We start from the raw sequence: 21,143 nt of genomic DNA, 5'->3' as shown, positions 1-21,143 counted from the left end.
GGCTCACTTAATAGTGCCAAGTACTAGAACAGGTTCTTCTTGTGCTTTCAGTAATAAACCGCAAAACTGATGAACCTATCAAAGAAGTCAGTTACAACTGCGTTCAGACTTATTCTTTCCTTACTGCAATTTTTATTTGCACTCAAGAGAGCCAATGTTTTTACTGTATTTTATGCGCAATGAATTACTTTACTTTTGTAACTTATGTCTTCATAAAGCTATTAACAAGATACTTAGGAAACAAAATGAGTTCCTCAAAACCATCTATAAAATCCACTATCATACTAAAACTTAAAAAACAAAACCAAATGTGAAGTCCACCCAAACTGTGAAGAGCTGGGCTTTGTTTAGTTCCTTTCCCTCTATTACCTGACAACATAGCAGTAATAGATAGGACCTCATTAGAACAGTTGTAGTCACAACTTGCAATAACCATTTTAGCGAGCTGTGGATCTAGAGGAAACTCTGCCATCATGGATCCCAATTCAGTCAGATCTCCATCATCATTTAAAGCAGCCAGGTAATTCAAAAGTTCTAGGGCTCTCATCAGAGTTTCAGGAGCTGGGGGAAAAGGCAATCTATTAGACGAACTGCCTTAATAAGCAAAAATGTGATAAAGTACAAACTATTACAAGCAATCTCATTTTTCATTCTACAGTGGACCAAACTCAAAACTCCACTTGTCATCAAATTCAGTTATAGAGATGTAGCAAACAATGAATCATATAATCTTGCAAAATATTCCTGCACAGTAGATAAGACTGTCATTTTCCTAAGTAAATTAAGTGATTTTTAACAAAAATAAAATTAGAAAAAAGGGCACCTGGGTGACTCAGTCAGCCAAGCATCCAACTTTTGATTTCAGCTCAGGTCATGATCCTAGGGGTGTGGGATCAAGCCCTGCATCAGCCCCGCTCCCCGCCCATGCTGAGCATAAAGCCTACTTGGGATTCTCTCTCTCCCTCCCTCCCTCTCTCTCTCTCTCTCCTCCTCCTCCTCCCCCACTCACTCTTCCTCTCAAAAAAAAAAAAAAAAAAAAAAAAATTAGCAAAGTTCTCATTTTCCTGTGCAATCAATTCCCAGAATAATTTAGTTATTCTAAGGAAAGAAAAAAATTTAAAAAGGAATTCTCATATAATTTCTTAGTTTTATTCCTAATACACAAGACTTCTCTGGAAGAACACCGAAGAAAAAAGGGGGTGTTGTGTATGTGTGTGCCATGTGGGTTATGAATACAATGCAGAACTAGTGAATTCTGGTTAAAAGGTTTACTAAAATATGCTTTGAGAATTCATACCTGGTGGATCCATAAAGTCAAAATGCACCAAATCATCAATACCAAGCTTCTTCAACTGTAACACAACTGATCCTAAATTAGAACGCAAAATCTCAGGATAGGTGTTATCCTAGCAAAAAACAAAAATGTTTATTCTGTTAAACATGCCTTAATCCTCTTGCTCCAGAAAACAAAACATATCTGTTCTCTGCCTCCTTGGCTATTTACTTTGGCATTACTTCTAAACCACTGATCCACATGAGGAAAATAACATGTAGAATATAGCCAAAAGGAATCAGACCCTTTCAGTGAAACTAGCTTTATAAAGTTCAAAGTGTTTCTGCTGCTCACTTCCACTCAAGACTGTCACAGAGAGCCATACTGGCAGATTACACCATAAATCTCTCTCAGGGAAAAAGTAAGGAGGCAATGGTGCCAAAAGGCAGGATGAAGTAAATAAAACAATTTTCTTCTGGTAACAAATTCAACTGAACCTTCCAAACACATACTAAGTATACAAGCAAACCTCCTTACCTGCATTTCTGTTTTATAAGCTTTCTCTGTATAGAGTCTGAAGCACTTCCCAGGTCTGGTACGCCCAGCACGACCAGCCCTCTGTTGAGCTGAAGCTTTACTAATGGCTGTCACCAAAAGGGACTCAACTCTGATTCGAGGGTTGTACACCTATTGGAATGAAAATAATGCTAAGAATTTTTTTCTTCAGTTAAACAGAAAACTGTAATCTAACAGAAGTACTCAAAGTCCACAGCTAATCCCCAAATAAAAAAAGTAGTAACGATGAAGACTGTAAATCACACTGAAATGGGAACTGAGAATTAATCATTCCTGTGCCTTAAATTTCTTTCAGATATTCTGACTCCATCATCCTGAAGACTCAAGCTAACATAAAAAGGTTCTTACACACAGAGATTACATCATCTTTTTCTTCCAAATTTAAAATAATTTCAGTTCAGGTGCCTGGGTGGCTCAGTCAGTTAAGTATCTGACTTTGGCTCAGGTCATGATCTCATAGTTCTGGAGTTTGAGGCCCGTATCAGGCTCTGCGCTGACAGCTCAGAGCCTGGAACCCATTTCAGATTCTGTCTCCCTCTCCTTTGCGCGCGGCCCCCCCCCCCCCCAATGCTCTGTCTCTGCTTCAAAACTAAAAGTTAAAAAATAAATAAAATTATTTCAGTCCTACCAGTTTTATCTTGCTTTCATATAGTAGACAAACAGTGTTGAAGGCTTTTGTCTGAAAAGAACCTGTTAATTTCAACACCTGATGTTCAGAGTGAACATTCAAGAAAAACATTTTGGGAGCTTCTGGTGGCTCAGTCGGTTAAGCATCTGACTTTGGCTCAGGTCATAATCTCGTAGTTTGTAGGTTCCAGCCCCGCGTCAGGCTCTGTGTGGACAGCTCAGAGCCTAGAGCCTGGAGTGTGCTTCGGATTCTGTGTCTCCCTCTCTCTCTGCCCCTCCCCAGCTCTCTCTCTCTCTCTCAAAACTAAATAAACATTTAAAAAAAAAAAAAAAGGAAAGAAAAACATTTTGAACTTAGTCCACAAAGAAACCAGTTTAACACTGCCAATTTAAAGAGAAAATTTTCCATTAGAAACACGAATATTATGTGCAACAAATTCTCAATTATACCTACAAAATGTAATCAAATATAATCAAAGATCTATGGATAATAAAACATATGCAGTATTTATTGATTAGTCACTTTATTTGGCAAACGTGCTTCGTATTCAGTACTGTAAACTAGAGGCTGACATAACACCTGTTCAGACACTATGCCTGGCACATAACAGAAAGTCTACCTTCAATGGGTAAGTGACTAACCTACAGGAGGGACAATCCTGTCCTCTTATTACTGCCCCATACTCCTTAAACACACACAGAAACCAAAACACTCACCACTGCTACAGAAAAACAAAAACACCAAAGCAATCTTATAAGGAAAAAAAGCAGTCTAGGATTAAACATCATGCACCGGTTTACTAAATCAGAGCCAGCTAGAATAGAAAAGGCTCATCATCACGAAGTCTGAAAATGAAACACAACAGAAAAATAATTCTACAAAGTAAATTTTGGTCATTAAATGAGTAGGCACTCATAAGTGTGAAGTAGGCACTAAATACTGTGAAGCTAACAACTTAATGAAGTCTACAACGAAAGTACTAAAATATGTACCTTCTGTTTTGCAAATCCAGGATCAATCACAAATACCACACCATCTATTGTCAAAGATGTTTCTGCGATGTTAGTTGACACAACAACCTGTTAAGAAATAAATAGTATATAAATTGTATCACAAATTGGGTAAAATTCAAATGACAGTAAAAATAGCCATTACAGGGTGCCTAGGTGGCTGAGTTACACATCTGACTCTTGATTTCAGCTCAAGTTGTGATCATATAGTTCATGAGTTCCAGTCCTGCATCAGGCTCCTTGCTGACCGGGCAGAGCCTGTTTGGTATTCTCTCTCTCCTCTCTCTGCCCCTTCCCTGCACTCATGTGCACTCGCTCACTCCCTCTCAAAATAAATAAACTTAAAAAAAAAAAGCCATGCACTTTCACTGAACAATGAATTTCAACCCAATTAAGTAAACTAAAAATAAGGTTTCATCCTTAACAGCCAATGCAATAAAGACAAATTAATATTTAAGATCTTAATCAAAATTTCATTTAGCCCATCACAGAAAATTTCTTTCTCAACAAAAGCTATTGCTTCAGGTTATCATTCAATCACTTTTTTGATTTCTTAAATAGAATGATAGCATCAAAAGAAAAATAATGAAATAACACAAGCTTACCTTACAGAAATGCCTCCCTGACAGAACATTATTTGGTTATTATCCAAACTCTACAACATGTGTACCTTTCAACATTTTCTGACAATATTTACGAGGAAACTTTGTATCAACAAAGCTCTACATTTTAAACTAAATGGCACTTGAAGGCATTGGGGGCGGGGGGCGGGGGGGGGAGGGGGCGGCGCACAAACGCACCTATGTGTGTGTGTTAAATCTCAAGTTATAATCCAAGAACTGGCAGATCTTAAGAATCAACTGGAGATATTTTTAAAGTGTACAGTCTTAAAACGTCACTGCATACAAAGCAACTGTCAAGAATCATTTGAACCTTTTATTGCCAGGGAACAATGTTTAAATCATTTACATACTAATATGATAGCTTGTTTTTTTATGCAAATATATGATGGGTTTCAGATATATTTTAGGAAACTAGTTGGGGTTTGAGAGTAACATGTCACATAATTTTTCTTATTAAACAATATGAAAATGGGATTCTCAGTATTTTTTTAAGGAACAGGAAACTGCCATTAAGTGGAAATGCCTATATATGCAAGCAGTTGACACAGCAGATGACTCAGACACACAGCCTGCTCGTACAGCTTTTACGGTCTGTAAAGGAAGATTAGACATGGACAGAAAGTATAAATGATGCCAAAGACTCACTGTGGGATTTAAAAAGGGCTTACTTCCACAGCAAAGACAAAGGAAGCCTACTTGGAAAACGGCACTGGGGAGTGTTGTTGAGGGTAGGGTGGGGTCTGCCAGAGAGAGAAGGGAAGAACACTAGCAATAGAACATTCAGCTTAAACTAGAGCATGTAGACAAAATGTCCACAGACACAACTAAAAAATTAAAGGATTCATACCTCCAGGCAATCTTGGAGGTTTTAAAACTTACTAGAGAGCAACTAACAGGGTAATGTTTTAGAATCATTCACACATCTAAAACCAAAATCCTTCCTTTTTTTATTGGGCAGTTGCAACGACTCCTAACTAGCAAATGGATAAGAAACATGGAGGTTTTAGGTTACAGAAATATTTTTTAAGATATTCAGATGACCCACACATGGTTCACTTACTAGAAGGGAAGCAAACATAAGCAAGGCATATAAGGTTGACAGGTGAATCTGAATAAATATCCTGAGTTTAATAGCCTTCTACAAAGTCAGTGAGCTATGGTGGGAGGAGCAATGAATTTAGGAGTCAAGTGGCAGAGCTGGGGAGCAAACCTACAAAGCTGAGTTCTAGTGGAAAGATTTTTAACACTCCCAAACCTTGATTTCCTTTTCTTTTTTTTTTTTAACTCCTGAATATCAATTGAACTAAGATAAAGTTGTAACAAATAAATTTACATAATGTAAAAATTCCTTATAAACTAGTTACAGAACCAGATACATGCTTGTAATTCCTTAGAGATTTCTGGAATTTTGGGGTGAAATTGTTATGGTTCTGGATATATATTTAAAACAATGGATGAAATAAAAATTACATTTCACAAGTTTCTTCCACAACAGAATACAGTAAGTGTGATAAAAATTCCTGATGTGATCAATTCTTTAGTTATTTAAAAATAATTTTTCTCCACAAAATAATTTCATTTCATATGCATGCACTTTCTTTTGGTGTATATGTGACAAATTACAGAATACTTACGAGGAAGTGTGGATTTGTGACTCCCCAAGTGCTTGAGAATCACAGGATTATGCCCCCCTGGCAATCCCCATGTCATTACCAATAGTCTACTGCCATCCAAAAGTCAAAGTAATGTTTAAAACGACCACAGAGAAATAGGACTTTAAAGTTTTTTTCCAAACACTTAAAAGTAAATTGATTAAAAAGCTTGAATTAGGCAATAAAAACATCTGAGCAGGATTTACCTACCGTACTGATTTAATAATTATGAAGGCGTCTATAAGAAAAAGGGCAGGGTTCAGAAACCATGGGAGGTAGTTTTGGGGACAAAAAAGGGGGAAACTCCGGTAACAAACTGTACAACTTTAAGGGTGCTTCTTCTATGACTCTACTACTAAAGAGGTAATGCTAGCTAAGGCTAAAGAAAACATACATACATAATGCACAAGAACAAATAAAGGAGAGATAAAAGTTATCCTGCTCCCTTGAAACCTTAGCAGTGAACTAATGCAAGCCTAAGTATGTTCTAGATGTTAAGTGGCATATGATCTAATTAGGAACTGGCCAGAACACAAAATGATCCTGAATTTGTCAAGGGACCTACATATGACCAATGGGACTATATATAAATGGCACAAGCTTTCTAGACTGTAACATGGCAATAAGTGCTCAAAGAGCCTTAAAAAGTGTTCAAACCTCACTGGGCAAGCAATTATTTCAGGTAAATAACCCCTAAATATAGAATATGCCCTGTGGAAAAACATTTGATGTTACTGCCAATTTTATGTTTTTATGTTAAGTGTTAAGATCTAACTTTCTTCTAGATTTAACCCCTTCTGCCTCAATAATATGCCTTCCAATGAAATCAACTTTGATTTATTTCATTAATTCCATTTCAAAGTAGTAGAACTCAAAGTACTTGAGTTACTCTACTTGAATTCTACTTGGACACAGTAATGCATTTAGGTTCAACTAGTCAGGATTTTTAGTCCCCAGGGAACTCCACAGGGGTCGCCAATTCAGTAAGGACACGAGTGTATTTGTACACACCCCAGCAGCACCACACTAAGTTATCTTCAGATAGTGGATCATTAAGCCTCTCTTTAAAACTACAGAACCATCTCCACAGGGACCATTTCTCTTTTTTATTGAGCAGTGTATGCTTTGAGCCATGTTAATTAATAAATTGTAAGATAAGCTACAGAAAATTCAACTATTTGTAAGGACAATTTTAATGAAAACTAAGTAAAATCAAAGAATAGTGGCTGGATTTTAATAACATCAAATCTATAAAACAGCAATTGTTAAGTCTTAGTCAAAAGATGCACACAGGTAATTTACTGATGAGTAGACGTTAAGGCCTATATAAAACTGTAGCTTGAGCTTCAAGTCAAATACGTGAATAAATGTCAACATGATCAAAACAGGTAAAACGGGGGCACCTGGGTGGCTCAGTCGGTTGAGTCTGACTCTTGATTTCGGCTCAGGTCATGATCTCATGGTTCGTGGGTTCAAGCACCACATAGGGCTCAGCGCTGGTGGAGCCTACTTGGGATCCTCTCTCTCCCTTACTCTTTGCCCCTCCCCTGCACACACTTCTCTCTCAAAAATAAACATTAGGAAAAACAACAGGTAACAAGATCTACCCTCACATAAATACATGCATTCTCAACTTTCTTGATCACTGAAAGTTTGAAACTGTTTACCAATAGTGCTGTGTTAGAAGTCCACATAAAAGGAACTCAGTAACTATTTGCAAAATGAATGCTAGTTAAATCCCCAATGCCCATAAAACTACCTTTAATATAGCCTACATTTTAAAACTTAAATACTAAAAAGTTATTCTGTTTATTTTACTACAATCATATTATAAACTCTATTTTGCATAAGTTAATACTATCAGTAAGAGAACAAGGCACTACCTTACAAAAGGTGCCCCAATATAATATGGAATTATACTTATTTTGGTGGAATTTTAAGAACTATATTAAATATTCTCTTTGTTCCAAACGTTCTAACTTATTACATTCTATTTTACGCTATTATCCTTTTATTAGAACAAATTTAACCAAAAAAAAAAAAGAAGAATCAAATTGTATTTTGTTTTATACAATTGGAAGCAGAACATAAATCCTTAAACGTTCCTTTGTACTTTTAAATCAATTGTGAATATCAATCAGTGACAGTTTAACACCCATGAATGAAAGCTCCATTCTAGTAACTGGCAGTTTAATGAATTCATAACAGAGGCAGCAAGCCTTGGCCTCTAGTCCTATATTTTATAATATAAACAGGATACAATCAAAGCTGTGGCATTTTTGCTTAATATAATGCAACAACAAACAGGAAAGTGGCAATGGAATGCCAGTTCTTCCTGTGCCAGTACCCGATCACTTGCCCTCACAGAACCTGCATGCATCTTCACGCTTACTCTTCCTCCTTCCCCAATAATCCCTATGACCTTTCTAATGGTCCTGGTCACTTGCTCGGTGATTTGCTCATCATAAGTGCTGGTCAGTGTTTGGCCAGGGTGTTTCTGCTGTCTCTCTCTGGGTCTTAGCTGGCACTACCACCTTCCTTCAGGCAGCTTCTCCATCCAGCACCAAATAACAGGACTAGAGAAATGAATCCTCCTCTGTAAATGAGGCTTCTATAAAAATGCTTACTTTTCCTTACACATGCCAGGCTTCAAAGCGCTTCTCTCACATGACAATGACACACCATGTGCCAAGGAAGTGCTCGGCCCCTCCCTGGATGATCCAGGAAGGCTGTGATGGTGCTGCTTTCAGCCTCAAGAAGATCAAGCTGACTCATGCCAAGAAGAGAACAGATTTCCCAGCAAGAGGTCCTGTAGCTTCAGCTAAATGAAACATCATCAATGGCTGATGCAGCAGCACTTTGGCCCTTGGTGTGACTCTGAATTAAAAGCCCAGGTTGGGATTCCAATGTGAGTCCAAGCTCTGGGGACTCAGTGATCCCTTCATCATCTATGGCCTTCACAACACATATATCCAACTACTGCTGAGTCATTCTTTTCCGTGAGACAAAACTCATCTCAATATCCTTATGATTTACAAGAACACAAAAAGCAGTAAATTCTACTCCATAAACTTAAGCTGTAGATCCTAGAAGTGTTTCATGTACTGGACTGGCACCAGACTGAACTTAACTTCCAAGTATACTAATAATTAACAGAACAAAAGAGCTCAGGTGTGAAATATACTTCAATAAGCTCAGGCTCATTCTTCTCAAAGTAACCTAAAAATGGAATGAAAAGAACTACATAAAAAGACACATAAATTTGGCAAAGCTTGCTATATATGTCAGTTTTACTCAGTAGTTAAACAACAAAAAGAAACCAAAAAACAAACAAGAAAAACACCTTCAAATTAAAACAAATGCAGACATGCAAAGTATACATGATTTCAAGAAAAATTAAATCATCTGCCTACAGGTTACTCCTTTTTACTATTCAAATATATAAGAAAACAGCTACTTTATATACAACCACTGATAGAGAACTATGCTAAGAACTCCACAAGTAAGTACTTTTCAGTCAACAGATCAACTTCAGAATTATATACTAAAACTATCACTTAAACTTCAAGTTTTCCCCAAGGTTCAGAATGCACATAAAATAACAGGGAAAAATATTTTAACATGTTCTAGAGATAGCATTATAACAAAACTAACTGGAAACGTTCAACATAATGAAGCTATGATCAGACATTTTATGTTATATTCACTACTATTGCTAATCTATGAAAAAAACCTCAGAAGGTGATTTCTTCCCTATCAATCTCTTGTTAATTTATACTCCACTAGACTGGTGTCGTATAGCCTTTCAGTAAGTTCCTTTAATTTGAAAAATGTATCTGGTTCATTTAGCTTTTTACACAGCCATGTAAAAAAATAATTAGCCTGGATATATTTAAGTATCTTGATAATATGTAATTTTTCAATGATCACGATAAACATAAATATTAGCAAAAGATTGAAAAAAAGCAAAAAATAGTTGTGAAAATCTGTTAGTCCTAAATATAGAAGAAAGCAATAAATTCCAAATTTGACTGATTAGTAAATCATAAATAGTATTTCAACTAAGACTTTTTATCTACATGAATATATTCAAGGAATTTGTAGCTGCTATCATTGAGGGACTAGTTTGTTCCAGACAAAGGAGTACTCTGTATACACAAAGTTTAATCCTTGCTATAATCTATCAAAGTGATAAAGGTAAAATATACCTACTTTAAAAAAGGAAAACTTTAAGGGGCACCTGGGTAGCACAGTTGGTTAAGCATGGTCTCCTGGTTTGTGGGTTTGAGCCCTATGTTGGGCTCTGTGCTGACAGCTGAGAGCCTGGAGCCTGCTTCAGAATCTAGGTCTCCCTCTCTCTCTCTGCCTCTCTCCGACTCCCGCTCTCTCTCTAGCTCTCAAAAATTTATAAATGTTAAAAAAGTGTTTTAGAAAATGAAAACTAAAACCAGAGATCAAGAATCTTAACAAATCCCACTCATATACAGCTACTATTTAACCTAATGACTGACTCCACTATAGTAGGGTTTTTCAAACCTTTTCAACCAATATAATTTTATTTTCAAGGAATCTACTAGAACACCCAATTCTTAAAAAAACAAAAGGAAAGATGTTCTGTTTCAAACTACAACTCAGATACCCTTTCCATCGCAACAAAGAGCCCAGAAACAGGTTTGGAAAACCCTTGCTCCCTTCCTATGCTAGGCAGACATCCACAGTAAGAGAGTCTACATTACAGCCCTACAGAAACCCACTTACTAATGGAGAGAAAGACAACACGAGGCCAGCTCCCTCTTTTCTTTACCTATCCTAATCAAACTCCCATTTACTAAGGAGAGGCTTCTTATAGGGGATGGGAAACAGTACATGTTCTTACTCTACAGTCAAAAATTATGCAAAATTCCACCTAAATATATTGTTTAATATTTACTTTTGAAATACAGAGATTCTGTAGTGTGCAATCCAGATCACTATCACCCATAACATAGTCTTTAATAATTCAATACACCTTCATATCTCACAGTTCTTTTTGTATTAATGAAATGTTTACAGAGAACATTTCTATGCAAACCTTTCTTCCAATCGCTCCATTCTGCTTTTTTGGAGGTGGAGGCTCAAAAATGCGTTGCTGCTGCTGAGGTGGAAGTGTGGAGTATAATGGAATGATTTTAATGTCACCAACTTCGGGACCCAAATCATCAACCTCACGCTTTATTCTCTTACAAGCTTCATCAATTTCCTACAAGATAAAAGTCTGAGTGTAAAAACAAAACAAAAATACACACTGAAACATTTAAGTATTTATCATAATCCTAATTCTGAGCAGCTTATTTTAAATTTGGTACATCAAAACTTGGTAAACTTCACTGGGTTTCCAAAACTATTGAAAAAATTTTCATTTCTATAAGCAAATAAATAACTATCTTATTGGCATTCCACACTCTTTTTCTGCTAGTCAAAATGTCCCAATTAATTCTCAACAAATTGTACTAAAATTAAAATTTCCCACCCAGGAATATTTAACTGCACTCATAACCTTTTCAATTTTCACAATCTAAAAGAAATTGATGTGCTAGATATTTTAAATAAGCCAATTAGGCTTTAATGTCACATATCACTAAGGTACTTATATGGAAGATTTGCTTCATTGTGCCTAATGAGAACAAACACCTATACAGTATCAACAGATATTTAAGAAGTAGGCTAATCCAAATAACTTAGTATCTCCCTCACCACAGAAAATTCCAATGCATTTGCATTCAAATCCAGTTTTTAAAGAGAAGACACAAAATGAATACTCAGACTGTGTGGGAGACAGAGAAAGACAGGTAAGTGGAGGCTGTAAGGGAGTGGCCAAGGGACCTAAAAATGGGGGGAGGACCACAAATTTAAATTTTACTGCAACAATCTGGTTATACTCAGAAGTATGTTAAATAACTTGGCAGCCTACCCAATAAACGACCCAATCAGAAGCTATCGTTATCAACAAAATCTCTCTTATTTAAAAAATCAGAATGATTAAACAAAAAACGGGAAAAATGTATCAGGTAAATGTAGTCTGTATTTTTATTATATCAAACTAAAATGATTTTCCTTGAAATGGCTTTAAATCAAAGTACAATTCTGTTTCCATGCTAAAGAATACAAAGTTTCTGGTCACTTAAGAACAAAAATGTTCCCCTCCCCTCTTTCAAACACAGTAATTTCCTTAAAAAGAAAGAAAAAAATAAGGGTCTTGAAAATTATCACACAGAAAATTACTATTAAGGTTTTGAGGCTAATAGTTCCCTTTGGAATCTGAAGTTTTAAAAGAAAATCAAAGAATGCTACTGACTGAAAGAAAAAAACAAACAAAACAAATATTTTAAGGGGGGAAAAAAAGCTTTTAAATGCTGTATCTAGATGAGAATGCCCCCTGCTGGTATGCAAATACAAAATTAGATCTCTTCCAAATCAAAAAGATTTGAATATAAACCCCAAGTTAGCTTTTTCTAAAATTAAAAAAAAAAACAGGAAAACTGATTCCAATATCCAGAATATTTTTAATTTACTTAATTAACCATGTATTTGACCAGAAAATAAAAGGTCCAAAGTCACCATACATCCAAATTTCATCTATTAGAAAACAAAGTGCCCCAAATCATACATTTGCAGATTCCAGAATTTTTACAAGGTAACTCCAACTTTACTTGGGACTAGACTATGCGATCTGTCGAATGTGCACAGAGCTAAGACAAAAGCACTGCTGCACGGGATATAACGATATCTCTAAAGATGAGGGGAAAACTCCCACATCACTTATGTTTTTTATAAAAGCAAAGTTCTAAACAGTTACTTTTAAACTGCAACAAAATTTTTCCCTTGGTTTACCAAATTTCCACAGTCAACAAGGGAAGTTCAGAAAAGAACAAAGCTTTTCATCAGCATAAAGCAACCCTATCCGTTAGTTTTGAGCAAGACTGAGTATTAAGACAGAAGCTCAGGAGTTTTTAAGACTTTCAGCTCCAAAAGTATTAATCAGGTTAATAAATAAATTGGGACTAGTAATTTGAGGAGGCTAAACTCAGTGCATATGGAAAAGACATTTTATTCAGCAAAATTCATGATAAATTAATGTGCTGCTTCAAAAATAGTTTCAATATCTTTCATATAACCATTTACAATTGATATTTCAATTATAATTATTATCTAATTCAGAATTATACCCTCCTAAGGACTTCTACTAGGCAACACTTGATTTTATGCATTAACATAAAATAACACAAAAAGTATCCTAGAATTCAAATTCTTCCCAACCTTTCACCAATTAAGATTGATCTCCTTTACCCAAATTAACTCAGATTAGTATACAAGCATTATTAAGTGATCAAAATGGTCAAATGCTCTTAAAATCCATTTTAAAATTTCATAAGAAAACTGAATTTTATGGGTGCTATTTAAGTTCACAAAGACAGAAGTCCTGAATTCTAAGAATCTACCATGTAAAATACTCACCATGTAAAAATAACACAGGTTCACAGACATGAAAAATAATATTTTATATCTTTAATTCAGCTTTACTAAACACAATCAGGGAAACAAAATACATTAGGTAGTCTGCTACTTTCTCCCTAAGGATCTTCAAAATTCAAGATTAGTCACCTAAAGGAAATTTAAAAATATAACAGGGCACATGCAAACACAGTTCACAATTACAGTTAATAACTGTACTGGAAAACATACACTCCAGCACACATTTGAAAACCATGGGACTTACTCTCTTTTCCCAAATATGAGATAGCTGCCAAAATATCAAGTATATGAAGTCAAATCATAGAAAAGCCTTTTAGGTCTTCACCATGAGACTATCTGGTAGTTCTGATAAAATTCTAATATGCTTAGTTATCTGAATATAATGGCTATTTTAAAAAGCCATTTAAGAAAATACACTATGCATTCTAGATGAAACAAGAAACTATAGAGACAAGACACAAAAAAACAAAATGAATACCTCAACATCCTAAACACTACAATAGAGCATAAATACTGTTTATATGCCATCAAAAAAGCATTTGGTACTCTTCTCTACAAAATATATAACAAGTCTTCCATTCAAAATGCATAAAAAGGAAGACCAGTACCAACAGAGGTTTATCTATAAAACTGAATTTGCAACACGTTTTATATCCCAAAAGAAAAAATATGACTCTGTATTGGGAATGATTTTCCACACAGGAGACATTTGGCAATGTCTGTAGACGATTCTGGCTGCTCCAACTGGAGAAGGGAGTGTTAACTGCATCTAATGGATAAGGCCAAAGACGCCATAATGCATAGGGTACCCCACAACAACAACTAAATGGCTGAACTACCATGTAAACTGTCCTGACGTTGAAAATCCTTGTTCTATAGAAAAGGAACCACATGGTCAATGGGGTACAAATCATAAATCATATGAATACTAAAGAAATGAGTGATAAACAATTACTCAACATTTATAGCTCTTAAAAGTAATAGCATGTGCTCGAACATTACGTATACCAAGCATTCCTGTAGAAACTGAATACAAATAAAGTAATTCACATTCCAACAGAGGCAGGCCCTTCCATGGAAGACCTCTGATTGTGCTATCTGGGAGAACTAGGGCAATTCCCCACAACACCGTTCAGTGTTGTGTCATTAATGTACTACAGGAATTACAAAGGTTTAAACATTCCTCTGGGGCAGAGACCTTTAAACCTAGGGAGATAGAAAAGTAGCCTGTAGACCTCATAGAAGATGCAGATTCCTGTATTTTGCCTCATATTTCACCCATTTCAACAAGTCTGAAAGAAGACCAAGAGGCCGCTTCATAGCTTCACGAAGTAACATCCCATCAGTCACTTCCTAGGCAGGAAGTCCACTGGCCATACTTGAGAAATGTCCTGGGGCAAGGGTCAAACCTTTCATCATAAGGGCCAAAACATTAGGCTTTACATCCATATAGCCTGTCTGTTGCGAATTCTTTGGTCTTGTTTACAACTTTTTAAAAATGTAAAAATAGGCACCTGGGTGGCTCAGCTGGTTAAATGTTTGACTCTTGGTTTCAGCTCAGGTCATGATCTCATGATCTCTGGGCTGGAGCCCCACGTCGGGCTCCATGCTGGCAACACGGAGCCTGCTTGGGATTCATATTCTCTCTCTCTGTCTCCCTCGCTCCTTGCTCTCTGCCCCCCACCACCCGCTCTTGCTCAAAATAAGTAAATAAACTTAAAATGTAAAAACCATTCTTAACTAGTGGGCCATACAAACACTGAAACAGGAAGAGGGTTGTCACATGTAGCTATTTAAATCAAATGCTGTAAAATTAAAACTTAGTCCCTCCTCTCACTAGCCACATTTCAAATCCTCACAGCCATACGCTGCTGTTGACCGCCACACTGAACAGCAGTTACAGAACACGTGTAGCACTGAAAAAAGGTCTAGCAGAACAAGCTGCTCTAGAACCTGTACTACTCAAACCTGGAGAGCTTCAGCATTTCTCAGGAGCTTGTTGGAAAGAGAGAATCTCAGGCTCCACCTGACCTATGGAATCATAATTTGCAAATTTTCTAAGTGATCTGCATGTATGTCAGTTTGAGAAGCACTTTCTAGAAAATCCATAAAGCCTATTGAAACAAAAGACAAATTCTAAGAAAACCCTCCAGCAAAAAGCTCTGTGAAACTGATTCATCCAGACAGCTTTTTCCTGAACTTCATTCAGCTCGACAATGTCCCAGCATACCTATAAACCAACTGCGGGAAACAAGTTTAAAACATGCAGCACCTGAAAATAAAATGTGTATCTTAAAATGGGTAAATTCTAACTAAGAAATATCAGTGATTCCTTCCAATCCTCAGCGCACACACAGATGACCAAACCAAAACACCAACATTCATTTTGATGTGGCATGGGCATCCAAGTTACTCAAGTTCACTCACAAGTTAACTAACGGTAACAACCTTATTTCACAGCAGCTACGTGGTTCAAATTCATACCTCAGCAAAACTGCAGATTACCACACGCCACTACTTACCACACCCAGGTCTCTCCAAAGGTGAGACTGCAATTGCTAAATCCTGAAATCCTAAAAGAATTTATTCTTAGAATATTAACAAACACTAATGAGTAAAGGTATCCACTGAGTACATAAAGGGCTATATAGTTCATACATAAATGCAATCAAGCTGAAGAGAAACTTTATGCCTTGGGATAAGAAATACGTGTTTAATATATGCCAAGCTTTTAGGTTTAAAAGGTTGTATATTTTAGTATGTTTAAAGGCTAAATAACAAAGCAAAGAATGACGATACCTCTTGACCAGTTAAGAAAAGTAAAAGATCTCCCTCCTCTTCTTCACACATATGAATTTGGATCACTGTTCGAATGGCTGCTTCAAGATAATCTCTCTCTGGTTCAGGAGTATAAAAGATTTCAACAGGATGTGTACGCCCAGGAATAGTTAAGAGAGGACAGTTATCAAAGTAAATCTGGAATTTCCCTGCATCCAGAGTAGCGCTCATAACTATAACCTGAAAAGAAAACAGTAAATTATTTAGAGCTGTCTTCAAAAATTCTTACAAGTAATATTTACTGCTCTCTCTCTCTCTATATATATATATCAATTATAAAAAAGCCTACGAAAGCCTTCAAACAAATAAACCAATTAAAAAATCAAATACAGAAATGCTGAGCGACAATAAAAGACTTACTTATATTTTAAAAAATTAGAGATAAACCAGATATCTGATAAATAAACTGTATTTCCCTGAAACAGTACCTTAAAATCGAAAGTTTAGGGCCACCTGGGTGGTGCAGTCAGTTAAGCATCTGACTCTTGATTTCAGCTCGAGTCATGATCTCACATTCATGAGATCGAGCCCTGTGTTGGGCACCGCGCTGACAGCACAAAGCCTGCTTGGGATCATCTCTCTCCCTTCCTCTGTCCCTCTCCCATCTGTGCTCTCTCTTTTGCTCATTTATGAAATAAATGAGTAAAAAAATTACTTCACCTTTAAATCTGATCTCTGTCTTACAACTTCCTTCAGAACACCCATGAGAATATCTGTAGCCAAAGTCCTTTCATGAGCCTCATCCAGAATTATTACACCATAGCGCTCCAGGAGGGGATCATTCATAGCTTCACGAAGTAACATCCCATCAGTCATATACCTATATTCACAAAAAACAAGTTGGTCAAGGTTCGTTTAGGGCATTTTAAAACTGAACTTCGTGACATAAAAATAAATGCAAAGATATCAGGTGAATCAAAATTAAATCTTCTCCAAACAAATGTGCTGTTTCATAATCAATTGCAAAATTAAGCAACAAGAAAAATTTCTAAAGATATGTATATAATGAAACAAGTCATACATTGAAATCTTGTCAAGTAAGACTGTACTAGCGAAATATGTTACAAAAATAAGTTTAAATCTGACTATGGAATATAATGATCACATGGTTTCACACAAATGCCAAAGGAAAAGTCATCACTTAAATGAGTTTCTTAAGTACAAAATTTAAAACACAAATATTCAAACTGCAAAACAAAACTAAGAAGACACTTAAATGTTATCACATGCAAATGTACATTTCTTTAAAGCTTCAGTAATTCCCCATTTAAGCTAACAACAGGCTACTTGGTTCAAAAGAGCTAAAACAGCATAAAAGTCTACTGTCTCTTTTCCCCAGCCCCACCCAATTCAATGAAATGATGGCAAAGAAGCACAAAAAGAAATACATTCATAGAATAAGGGGCAGCACTAGCATTATAGAAATGTTGATAGATATGTGTGAAAGAGAAAGGCGAAGGACATCTGCTAAATCAATTTTAGAGATGGCACAAGACAAATCCGCTAATGTAGCACTCAGATGAAATGTGGTTTGCAAAGGTTGGTTATGGGCCAGCCTGCGAGTGTCACTAACACAAAATAACTATACTTAGTTTGGCATGTGGTCAAAATAAAGTCCACCTGCAAATGCTGAAGTCACAGTTCATTCAATTAATGATTTTATTTACAAATTTAAAAGCAGGATAAAAATCTGAAGTCATCATTTATGACTTCGCTATTTTGGGTCTCTTTTTCACAAATGAGTCTAACCTAATCTTTCACAGACCAACCTGGTAATTTTAGCTAATGCCATCTGTTGGAGCACTTAAAACCACCAAATTGACAATGTATAATACAAGTGAATCCTTCTCTATTTCAACTGAAGTTAATTCTAAATTTAATAAGACTTGGCAAACAAACCTATCCTGCTCTATGTATTTTAGGCTTCTTTCTTGGTTGGCCATATTTTTTTAAAGTAAACTACATTTCTAGAGTTAATACAGCATTACCTTCAAGATTATTTTATATTAAGACTATGGGGAAAAAACAGTGCCAATTAAACTATGACTCAGTGCTTTAATGACAGTGCAGCACAGAGCATGAATCAGCTACACTCGAGCCTGTAGTTGCTTTGAAATAGCTTTGATCTATTTGAGGACGTTTAGGAACTTCTGCCTTCAGATGTTATTACTGACATAAGACAGGCAATCCTTTCCCACATTATCTCAGTGGCAAAACATAATACAGTTTTCAACTACTTTGTGAGTAACTTCCTCAGACTCAACAAAGCCCTTGTCTGTTGCTTTGCAAGGCAACAACAAAAAACAAAAAAAAACCACAAAACAATGCATTGGTCATTTTTCAAACAATAAATATTTGTTTACTATCAAATTTACACCATGCTGCTAAATTTCCAGGATTACTCATTTCAAAATAGAATCCTACAGTAATCTTTCTGAAGACATTTTAATTAGCAAGTTAACTCAATACACAGTTCCAACAGTAGCACATTACTTACTTGAAGTGAAATATGTAGTTAGATCAAGTTCAAGCATTCAGAAGCAATAATCAAGACCCAAACAGCCCCCAGTTTAAGAAGACCCTCAGACTGTAAAAATGTACTTTCAATCTCACATACTAAAAAAAAGTCACAGACCTGACAACATATCAGACTTTTACTTGAAAACTCCCTGAAACACATTATTCTGCTCTTTTCCCTGCTCAGATTTCTCAAGCTTCAACAGTGTAAAGGCATTCAGAAGCATCACTAACCCAAATATTTATTCTTTCATATTTTTCTGAGAGCAAATGCTGCAAGTGGCAGACACCGATACTGTACATTAATGGAACTACTATTTACCACATTTTATCAGAAACCATACATACTATACGTGCTAAGTTAAATGGTCAACTAAACCCTCAGACTTCCAGACTCCAGAGACAGTCAACAGTACAAGAGCACCTCAATATCTGATCATCACCCAATGAGTCAATTCCATGAGACGCTACTGTTATCTACTGCATCACAGGCATATAGGAAGCTTACTGTTTGTTCAATAGAGAACCTCTGGAAAAACTACATTTTTGAAGTTGAAAGGTCTCTTAAAAATACAATCAATATTGCTGCTTTCCCAATTAACAAAATTCAGTATTAGTAGTTTATCTTTCCAGGGTCCCAAAGCCAATTAAATAGATTGTATCAGAGTACTGACCCCCAATCCTGGGCCCCTCCTACATTAACATCCTCTGCCTAAAGTCCCAAGAAAATGTACATATAAATAAAACAGCAGAAAGTTAGCTGGTGTGAGGGTGGGAGTTGGAAACATACAGAAAAAAAAAATAGTATGTGATCTACTGAAATGAGATATTAAACAAAAATATCTTTCTTGGTCCTCTGAAATTACTGCAGTGGATGCTGTTAGTCATCGAAGCATTTTTTTTGGCCCTGATTTAATTGATCCTCCAACCCTCAGGTGGTCTTTTGTTTTAAATAAGGGAAACAGAGCTAGATCTCCCAAGTACATCTGGATTTATATACACAAAGAGATTTTTAGAAAAATCAATAACCCAGCAACAGATACAAGTCACATAAAAGTGTCCTCGAAAACAGGTATGCCCGTTTCCCCTCCCCATCTTACTTGAACACTGAGCAATGCTCTCTTTAAGTGTCTGCCAAAGCTGAAAAGATTTCTGCCATCTAACATCTGTCTCATGTATCACGTCAAAATTCTAATTTTGTCTCTACTGGCATGTCTTAACATCTGAAAAACATAAATATATTTTATAGGAAAACTAGGGTGTTAGGCCTTGAGAGTTTTGTGGCAATTCTTTTGTTGTGTGTTACCACAAGCACGGACTCCTTTAGGGCATGCTTTTAGACTTCAGGCAGTCGTTACCACTGTACTGTATTTATACACAGTAAATTTTTCTATGTATGCTAAATGTCTGAGGTTTTGAAATTTCAAATAAAAAATGTACCAGTATGAATATAAGCAGTGGACTTTAGGAACACTGTGGACTTTTCAAAGTACATTAAGAGGTTCAAAATATACGCATGTTCACTGCCAAAGTAGAGGGTAAGAGGGTCTAGATCAAGACCCAAGTTCAGTAGGTCAAAAATGTCAGAAACAATGAAGACCACAATCAACTGACCTGGCCTCCTTAAAAACCAGAGAGAGGCGAGGCAGGGAGCAAGTCCACACACCCATCCTCCCCAGGTTTCCTCCATGTTGTTTACTTAAGCTACAAAGAGGAAAACAGATAGAAGGATCTAACACTTTGCCTAATTGAGCCAATACCAGATTTAACAGCAACTCTGGCCATATTATTTATGAGATGATTCTGTGTTCAGAGTGACTTGATTCTGATTTTTTATGTTGTTTTGTATGAAACAGCTATCTGTGTTTTAACAGAACTGCTCCCTTGTATGCTTTATGGATTTTTCCTTGTTTTTCTTGTCTTGTTAAATTATTCAGAGTGGTGTGTGTGTGTGTGCCCACGCGCGCACGCAAGCACGTGCTCACAAAATGAAGGCCTTTATCAACCTTGAGGAAAAAACTACCCAATGATTTGCTGTGCTACTAGATAGATAAGGCCCTTTGCTTATAAATAAATAAATAACCTAACACAGAGCACGGAAAAAGGCAGAACTAAGTACTAGTGATCCTATATATGTTATAACCATTTTCCTTTTAAGTTTAATCACCTTGCATAGTCATGATGAAAGTATTTATGCAGACTAAAGCATCAGTCACAAAAATAGGGTATCACAATATCAAAACTGTGATTACCTCATTCTGAAGTTTCAATGATAGACTAATAAGTGAAAACTGCATGAGTCAAATTCTACGTTTGACTAGATACCATATTATCCAGTGTTTCTCTGTCCTGAAACAAAGACTCGCTTTAAAAAGTCATCCGTTATTACCTGAGAACTGGTTAGAAATACAAAACTTAGATCGTGCCCCCTGACATACTTAATCAGAAATTTACGAATGAGATTTAGCAATCTGTTCTAACCAGCATGTGATTCTGAGCTTGCTAAAGTATGAG

The 21,143-nt window shown here is 36.2% G+C and overlaps 1 protein-coding gene across 1 annotated transcript in view; it reads right to left on the bottom strand.

Moving 5' to 3' along the window:
• Positions 1–21,143, bottom strand: part of DHX15 (DEAH-box helicase 15) — a 58,249-nt gene that overhangs the window by 12,218 nt on the left and 24,888 nt on the right. Inside the window, exons 4-10 of the mRNA XM_029948040.1 lie at positions 16,773–16,932; positions 16,074–16,292; positions 10,834–11,001; positions 3,470–3,556; positions 1,811–1,960; positions 1,298–1,406; positions 370–561 (exon numbers count right to left, since the gene is read on the bottom strand). Of these exons, the coding sequence (XP_029803900.1) occupies positions 370–561; positions 1,298–1,406; positions 1,811–1,960; positions 3,470–3,556; positions 10,834–11,001; positions 16,074–16,292; positions 16,773–16,932 (1,085 nt within the window). The remainder of the gene's footprint in view (positions 1–369; positions 562–1,297; positions 1,407–1,810; positions 1,961–3,469; positions 3,557–10,833; positions 11,002–16,073; positions 16,293–16,772; positions 16,933–21,143) is intronic.

The sequence above is a fragment of the Suricata suricatta genome, chromosome 1 (assembly GCF_006229205.1).
Source record: "Suricata suricatta isolate VVHF042 chromosome 1, meerkat_22Aug2017_6uvM2_HiC, whole genome shotgun sequence".
In the NCBI taxonomy this organism is placed as follows: domain Eukaryota; kingdom Metazoa; phylum Chordata; class Mammalia; order Carnivora; family Herpestidae; genus Suricata; species Suricata suricatta.
This window is presented reverse-complemented; position numbering and strand designations above follow the sequence as displayed.